The 9,688-nt window shown below is 35.3% G+C and overlaps 1 protein-coding gene across 1 annotated transcript in view; it reads right to left on the reverse strand.

Moving 5' to 3' along the window:
- The window catches only part of dok6 (docking protein 6), a 67,824-nt gene extending 60,161 nt beyond the window's left edge, over positions 1-7,663 (reverse strand). Inside the window, exon 1 of the mRNA XM_088401517.1 lies at positions 7,386-7,663. Coding sequence (XP_088257643.1) covers positions 7,386-7,451 — 66 coding nt within the window. The 5' untranslated portion in view covers positions 7,452-7,663. The remainder of the gene's footprint in view (positions 1-7,385) is intronic.
- Positions 7,664-9,688: the final 2,025 nt, after the last annotated feature.

Below are 9,688 nucleotides of genomic sequence, written 5' to 3' on the forward strand. Positions count from 1 at the left end.
GTATTGATAAGTGCTGATTTGCCTCCAATTGACGTTTTGTATTGAAATGAATGCATTTGTAATTCAGTTATGATTGAATTAATCAATTCAATTTGTGTACATTTTTGTAAGATGTAGAATTCTTGCATCTGTGACTTACCTGAGGAACTGAGTTATAGCGATGTTTGATATTGAAGTGAGAGGCACAGACAGCCTTTGTTTGGTGTATCGTTAATGGTGAGCTCATATTTGATGTGCATTTTATATTAGCCACCCCCCCCTCCTTTCCCCACCCCCCAGTTCACAATAAAAATCTCGTGTTGACATGTCTGTAGTGATAAAAAGGTTGGGGACCCCTGGATTAGGGCCATTGTCCAACTTCAAATTGTCAAATGTTAAATGTATACAATTATATTTATTGTAAAATATATAAAATTATTTTACATCAATTATTTTATTAAAGTATACATTAAATTATTGCAAATTATATTTATTATTTGTAGTATTATTGTCATTATTAACATTATGATGATGATTATTATTACTATATAAAATTGTATTGTACATATAGTATGTAAACTTATTTTCTGATTTTTGCAATAGTTAATAAAGCAACCTGAATTTTCATCAAAATAATACATTTGCAAATATCTGCTTTTATTTTGGAAAACAATCTTCAAAATAGTAATTTAATCCATATCAAAAAGGTTAGTGAATACATCAATCACTCTTGTGTGATATTGCTTTATTTAGTTGTTTTCACTCACTAAAAAAATTACCAAATACGCAACAATAATTGGTTCATAATAGGAATGTCTCGGTCACATTTTTTTGTGTCCGTGTCACCTGATTTTCAGGAAAACATTTTGTGTCAAATGTAAAAGAAAATGTGTACGTAGATTTTTTTTTCCTTTTGGATATGAATAAGTATCTCCAAATTACTTTGGTGCTTGTGGCACTTGAGGGGAAAAAAAAACAAAAATAATATTTGCTCCATGATTCTAAAAAACAGAAACGAATGTGATTGAGCAGGATTTCTAATCATGTGATGGAAATTTGGACATCGCTGGTTCTTAATCTGTTATTCATCAGGCATAACAAGGTTATGTAATACATTTCAATTTGGAACTAAAATTTTCTCCAATTAATCATTGCAATGATAATTGTTTCTAAAATGTTCTATCGTGACAGTCTTAAAAAACATAAGTTTTTGATGTATTAGTCATCACAATGGTAAAAGAAATATTGAAGACTCCAACATGCAAAATATAGTTTACCACATGTAACTGTTTAAAAATGTACACAGTGATTTTTTTAATTTTCATATACATTATATAGAACAGCATTTGTCTATCAGCTGTGAAAAGCTTTAGCCCACCGTCAACATCATGTGAGGCCAAGCGGTAGAGAAAATGAATGGACGGTATTGGATGTCATTAAATTATGCAGGTGTACCTAAATGTTGCGGCCACAAAGTGTACACTAAATTAAACTGACAGTGAAACAGAAATGTAATTTCAGTCTGTCCAAATGCAGGTTTTTCTCACTCCTCATGTTACTGTGAAAAACACGTCTTAATCGGCCTTAAGAATGCACAGCATGAAAATCGCCTCTTTTTAACTCCTCTGGGACTGGGAATCTCATTTGCATTACAAATTACGCGAGGAAAGCCTTAATAAGCTACTAGTGCCACAGAGCGTTAATCACAGCTTGTGGGCGATGGTACCAGCAATATGCAACAACACAGGTGTCCAGATTAAAAAAAAAAAAAAGAATAAATAAATGAATAAATATTGGAAAACTCAATCACAAGTCACAATCAGTATATCATCAAGAGGATTCGGAAGTTGGTGGAAAAGTTGTGGGAAGTTGATTTAATTAAAAAAAGGATATAGGAATCTCAACTGCAGCAGTGGGACTGATTAGTAATTTAGAGCATTTTTATGCGCATGCAAATTAAACATTTATCATGATTAATTAACCCATCATGGCAACGGTGATGGAGAAGTCTGCATGCCTGACACTTTTTCATTCCGCTATGACGGGGCTATGGTCTACAAATAGCTGACATTAATGCAATGGCGCAACTTTGGAATGCGGTATGCTAATGATCAATTACAGTGATGATGTATTTTTTCTTCTTAATAACACCTCATGGGTTCGTTCTGATAAAAGAATAAATAAATGTTTCGTACATTTTGAATGGCACAACATTACGTGAGACAGCAAGGTGGGGAGGATTAGAAGGTCAACTGCCTTGAAATGTGATATTTAAGAGACCTTTAAAAAGAAAACACCTAGGACCTTTCTGTGAGGCAAACTTAATTCTCATTTTCTCCAAACCTGGCTGAGAATATTTGCAATTTGTAAAAAAAGAGAACAAAAATTGCTTGATGCCTTTGTTGTCAGTTGTGTATATATATATATATATATATATATATATATATATATATATATGAATTTCATATGAAATATTAATCCGATATCAGCCAACAAAACAAAACTGTATCAAAATATATGTTTGTGCATTCTAAAATATTCAGAGATTTACACTCGTATAATAACATAACATAACCCTAACGACAGATACCGAATACACAAAAAAATGATTGTGAAAGTCTTGAAGTAAACTTGAATTTTGGCACTTCGAAGACTATTTTTTTATTGATTTCATTAGGGTTTTTCTTAGGGTGCTTTTATTTGTTTAATATTTGATTGAAAGTGCAGTACTTTCTCATGTTTGAGGCTGAATTTACAGTATTTAACCCAAACGTTTGGAATTAATTGGTCTCATGTACTGTTGTTGACTATTATTCTTTGTATCTTTTGATCATTTCATCCATTTTTTTTTTTTTTTAAAAGCATGTAGCATACATGTGTATATTGAGTCGGATGGATATCAGACAGTAAACTAGGCTGCAATATCAGTATCGTATCTGACGGGGAAAAGTATCCCTTGCCGTACCTCAAATGTATATATTATTGTTATTATTATTACTGCATATCTATCAATGATAGAAATGTAATCCAAATTTTTAAAAAAAACTGACAGCTATTAAAACATTTCCTTTCAGCCTCTGCACACAGTTGTCGCAGACACACACTTAATTTACTTTTCTGTTGTTGTAGTTTTTCTCCGTATTTGCCACCTGCGGGGAGCACACCAACCATCAACATGCACCTACTATCTGAAATGATCTGGTTTGCCTTGTCACAGTGAGAAATTTTGCATGCTCTTTGTGTAAAACCCAATTGCATAACACATTATGAGCGTTCCAAGCTAAATGTCCCAGAGATCCTCTGAGGCCACCTCAGCAGGGTTTCATCTCCCTGACGCTATACGCCAGACGGCCAAGAGAGTAGGAAGCGTGGTGGGATGCGAAACAGGAAAAGACACCTCCACACAACCATGCCGCTAGCGTCCTCGCTTGCTCCCTAGAAATGCATTCAGCTCATCGCCCATGCAAAAAAAAAAAAAAAAATCAATCCCCTAAAACTTTATACCCACCGATTTGCATGTTAACAGCCAACACCGTCTGCTCCTAAACAGCTCTGCGCTCACTCCATGCAGAGAAGGTTAAAAACGATGACTATCATTGTGGCATCAAAGATGAAGGGGGAATGAAGCTGTGTGATGGTGCCATCCCAGCCTCCATCATCACACCTCAACAGAGAGAAGGTGTGCATCTTTATCATAATGAGCAAAAGCAGATGGCTTCATGGCCGACAATATGGCCATTATAATTGAACAACTCTGTGGGCTGTCGTTTATTTTGATTTAAATAGTCAAGCTATTGGTCTGTCCTATCTATTCTATGCGATACTTTGCAAATACAAAGAGTTTTATGGTGACGGTGATGATGTACACCCCAGGTTGATAATTACAACCTTAGACCTCACTAATGAGACCTGTAGCCCACGGTGCAAAATGGAACATGATCAGACTTGAAATGTTTCACTTATTAGCAAACATGGGAGGTCGCCTGTGCAGGGAAATATGCTCGCCGGTCACAATACAGTAGCTGCCTTCGTTAAGACAACAACGATCAGCAGGTATTAATTAAACCATATGTTTGTAATTGGACTTCTCCAGATGTGTACACTTAAACTACATGATAAAGATTGACATTGTAATCATTTATAACTTGAAATTTAATTTAAACTTAAATTTAGTCTGTGGTGTCTTTTTGGACAATGAGGGGAAGGTGGAATTTTTAACAACTAAGAAGCTGCATACAGGAAAGCCGGGGCTGAGATTTGAACCCTGAACCTGAGATCATTAAAGCAAACACAAGTCCACCGTGCTGATTTTAGAAATGGTTTGATAACTGAAATAGTGTTTTGTTCCTAGTAAATAAAAATATTGGTAACAATAATATGCGTATTAGTGCTGGGCAATAATATTGATATATTGAGGTACAAAGTGATGCAATACACGTATTGCGATACAACGTTCAGTTTCCAAAATATCACGTGTCGATTGTGAAACTTCTTATTTTTGTAAAATTTCATTTTTTATTCGTATCACGATTTTTTTTCATATTATGAATCGCGTTCTACATATAAATCCTTCTAAGTGCTTCAAAAACATCACAATAAATGTTACAATACATTATCTTTTAAGTGAAATGCTCCACATTAAATGTGCCAAAGAGAAGGAAGGCCAACAGCAAAAAAAAGAAAACTTTTTGATTCCAAGATAGTATGTAATTCGCTTTTGCCATTGTAGTCATATCTCGGGCTTCCGCACAGTGTTCAAGTCTTCTGTAGTAAGCTCCTGTATGTGTTGCCAAGAAGCGCAACAATATCCGAATCCTACTGCTCATCAACGAGCAACCATACTAAGAAGCAGGAGAACCTCATGTTGTGTTTAATTCAAATGGGAATTTTGAGATTTCATGTTTTTGTTTGATTTCGTTTTGTTTCTTTTATATGCTAAGTAATTGTCGAAGAAAAGAACCTGCGACCGTATATCGAGGTTTCACTCTATTTGATAAATTAGAACAATACATTTCTTCTTGGTTTTTGTCTTTTTTTTCACCAATGCGAGTGACATCACAGGTCTGTCTCGTTTACGGTTGAAAAGCAAAAATGGCAGAAAAAGTAGAGTACGAAGGGTTGCTCAATAGGAGGCACGTGTGGAAAAATGCTACCTGTGTATTCGTGCAACATGAGTGCCATTTAAAAGATTATTCTCAACTGCTGGGGACATTAACACAGTCAAAAATGTGGACTTGCTGCTTTTTTTTAAAAAAAAAGAATGTTTAATGTGTGCTCAGAGATGTCAATGATGTGTGGATTCTGAAAAAGAATAAATAGAATTGGTCTATTCTAATAATTTCCTTCTGTTTTTTTCAGTCATTGTTAATAAAAATGCCATAGATTTTTTTTTCACAAACACTGCCCAATATATCGCAGAACATATCGCAAAACATCTTTGCTGTATCACAATATATCGCAACCGTCTACCACAGTACTCACTACAGCTCTGATGTCATAAATGTACAGGTATAAAAAAAAAAAGGTATTCTTAAAGGACTGTTTTTTTAAAAAACTGTTTTTAATATATATATATATATATATATATATATATATATATATATATATATATATATATATATATATATATATATATATATATATATATATATATATATATATATATATAAAATCACATAAATTGTGCCTGGCTATCAGGCTGACATGTTTCGCCGTCGTCTTAGTGCTACGGAAACCAGAAGAAGAACTTTGCAAATATTTTGTCCTGTAATAGTAGTAGGCTAGCAAACTGTGACCTCCTTGAGACACCATAGAGTGTTTCAAAACTATTGCATTCTCTTAGTTCACCATTAGATAGGAGTAAGTTCATTTAGAGCTCCACAAACAATTGAATTTTGATCGTGATCACGATATTGGCTGCCACGGTTAATTAAGAACAACCTCTGCGATATTAACATTGAAAAAAGTCAAGCACTTTTTTTTTAATTACAAGTAAAATCAAGCACTTTCTCATCCTACCACCAGGGGGCACTGTTTCCCATTTGTTTGCATGACAAAAGCATCTGCTTTTCTCACCCTAATATATTATTTATTTATTATTTACAAGGGTGTTGAGTTTCTCACCTGATTCCTAATATATATATACAGTGCTAGCTGTCAATTGAGACCCATTTTGAAAAATCAAACTGGTAAAAATTGAAATAAATTTGGTTTGAAAGGACCAAAAATGACACTTTGACTGCTAATTAATTCAAATTTGCTTAAAAGTAAATCATGTGCTGGGTTTAAGTAGGCTCATTTTTGCTGTGTTGCCGTGTGTGCCAAATTTTTGCAATGTCTTGGAGGGTTAATTTGTTTTAATTGTTATTTACTTTATTTATTTGTTTTAGTGTATTATTATTTTAAAGTATCAAGCTTGGAAGCATTGTTTGTATACTGCTTGTTCAAAAAAGGGCAATAGACATGTTTGACCAAACATGATGAATAATCGTGATTTCAATATTGACCAAAATAATCAAGATAATTATTTTGCCTATAACCGTGCAGCCCTACTGTCACTTCAATACAATTACAATGACAGAAGTGCTTTTGTGAAATTATTGGTACACTACATAAAACCTGTTATAGATGTGCATCTGTTTTCAGCCCCATTGTGTGTTTTTATTTTGGTTTTGTTTTTATTTGCATGTCATGCAATCTATCAAAATGACCTTCGCGATCGACCGATTCCGCGCCATCAATGCACGGGCACTCCTCGCCTACACACTGCCAATGAACTTATTATTTACTACTATTGATGTCAACCAAAACGAAATAATAAGCTTTATAATGGCTTTATAATGAGTTGTGCCTAATATTGTGGCATTTTAATGTACAGCTGGCTTGGGGAACAGGAGATGATTTTATCCAGCTTGCCCATTAACCTAACAAATACGGACCTCAGGGGGACTATGTAGGGGGGAAAGAAAATTCTAAAAACACAGAACTCAACATGCTCAAAATTTGTAGTTGTTGGCGTCGTAATTTTTTGTTGTTGTTGGCATCATAATTTTTTAATGCGGAGCATTTAGTGTGGCCCTCAGAGGACTAAAGCTGAAATGACCCCTGACAAGAAAAATGTTCCCCACTCCTGTTTAGGAGGTATTCTAAAATCTCCTCATGCCTGCTTTTATAAATGACACGTGCAGGCAAACACATGGATTCAGTCAACTTCCTGAATTTTAAAAACAGCCATTTCTTCTGCCTGCAACACATTCAGACATTTGCTCTAATCTTCTCTCGAAGACCCCACAGCGAGAAGTCCTCCAGGGGAGCAATTAAAGCCCAATTTGCAATCCAGATGCCCCTGATGCTAAAGCGCATCTTCCTCCTCCTCCCTGCTAGTTAGCAAGTGCAACAGTACTCACCCCCAGTTTCTTACTCCGTATCCTCACGTATCCTTGTTTGACTATGTCGTTGAAGTTGGAAGCCATGGTCGAGGGGGGACGCCGCGAGCTCCCCTGCGCAAGCCAGTGCAAATAAATGAAGCCCGACTATATTTGTGTTTGCCTGCTGGCGCGGAACGTCTCAGTCGAGGTTCAGTCCGCGAGACATCAGGCAGGAAGAGAAGCGAGCGGCGGGCAACCTGCTCCGGTGTCAGCGCTCGGGCTGCCCGGCTTCAGCGGCTCTGTCCATTGGGGAGAGGAGGAGGGGGTAGGCGGGGATGGCTTGGAGGGAGATACCATTTGTCAGCTGATTCATTGGAGCAGGGGAACCCGCGCGCCGCCTCGACCCTACCATCTGTGAGACGAGAGGGTGTCGCTTCATGAAACAAGGTGACGAGAGAGGCTTGTACTTTAATTATGGAATTCTTTTATTCCTAATATTTTATGTACTTCGCAAAGGCATCTTTTTCTATACAATTTATTCTCTTCAGTTGCCCAACGAGATTTATAAAATTCCACCTATCAGGGCATTCACTTTCATATTTTAGAACAGAATCTGGGAATTACTGTTGGTCCTGAAGTGCCAATCACAAAAAACGATCAAATTATTTAAAAAAATCACAAACAACAAACTGATACATATTACAAAAGACAAAAACACGACAACAAATCAAAAATCACAAAAGAGACGAACAAAAATGAGTTGCAAAAAAAGATCGCATTACAAAAGACAAAACATAACTGTAAAACAAGAATCGTTACGAAAAGCAAGTAAATAACACGTCAGCACAAACAGAAACACATTACAAAAGACTAAACGTATCTTCATCTAAAAAATCACAAAAACGTAAGAAAACTGTAATTATATTTTCTGTTTGGTAATTTTCCTTTTATTTGCTAATGCTAATTTGCAGTTGTGTTGTGTATTAATGCGTTGAACATTTTTTCCTGCAATTAGATTTTTTTGTTGTTGTTTGTCTTTAGTTATTTGTTTTTGCGATTTGCACTTCAGTACAGTGGCCCTGAAATGCAAATTATAAATACACAGTACAAAAAGCAAAACAAAACATCATATTAAAAAAAAAAAAAAATCACAAAATAAATCAACAAAAAAAAATGTTCCACACATTATAAGCTAAACTACTAATTGAGAATCGTGAGCGAACAAAAAACACTATGATATTGGATTTTGTCTTTTGTAATGTCTTTATGTTTTGTTTGCAGGTGATTTTCTTTTTTTTCTTTTTTATTTGTAACTTTTGATATGTTGCATTTATCTTTTTGTTATGTTTTTTTGTTTGCAGATGTCTTTGATTTGTTTGCTTGTTTGGGTTTCATGTTTTTCTCTTATGTTACGTCTTTTGTAAAGTGTTGAGGTTTTTTATTTGCAATTCCTTTTTTATTTGCTTAGTTATTGTTTTGTGATTTACACTTTAGTTCTGTGGCCCTGAAGTGTAAATTATCAGAACAAATAACTTAGCAAACACAAAATGGTGATCGCAAACAAAAAACCTCACACATATTACAAAACACAACGGCAATTCAAAAATCACAAACAAAAAGCACACAAAAGAATATTAGTTCCAACCCCCCCCAAAAACCACAAGCATATTACAAATGCATTTCAAAAGACGAAACACAATTTCATGTCAAAAATCGCAAACAAAAACAGAAACACATTTCAAAAAATGAAATGCAACTTCATATCGAAGATCACAAACAAAAAACAAAAAGTAACAAATGATTTCCGGACAACTTTTAATGTAACATTTAAAGTCTTTAATCAAATCCTTAGCTCTCATGATTAAAGGGAATATGCAAATATAGAACGGAGCTTCGAGTTGCAGCTAATTTGTAACATGCTTTTTACCTTGCCTTTCCGTTATGGCTTGTATGAGTATAATTTCCATATTTTTCGCCCGACAGGCTGCTAATAGGGAAATGCAATTTTTGTCTGCCTCTGTGTGGTTGCCTTGAACTGATGTTGTTTGATTTGGCCAATAATAAAAGCAGATAGTCCGGTGCCCTATTAAACGATCACATAAATTGCGCAAGAAGCGAGACCGCGAAACGCTCGTCGTGCGGCTTCCACAGGCACAATGATGCGGACAAGCAATCAAAAAGCACTTAAAATAAATGCACAGAAGACAAATTCGATGTCAAGCAAAGCAATGGGTAGAGTGAGAGACCACGTTTGTTGATATATGGTCAGGGAATTTTCTTGGCATTAGACAGCAGATGGCTGAGCTACAGTGTATTGATATGACAGTCTGCCATTACTTATA

Source organism: Hippichthys cyanospilos, chromosome 19 (assembly GCF_059441005.1).
Source record: "Hippichthys cyanospilos isolate Australia breed blue-spotted pipefish chromosome 19, RoL_Hcya_1.0, whole genome shotgun sequence".
In the NCBI taxonomy this organism is placed as follows: domain Eukaryota; kingdom Metazoa; phylum Chordata; class Actinopteri; order Syngnathiformes; family Syngnathidae; genus Hippichthys; species Hippichthys cyanospilos.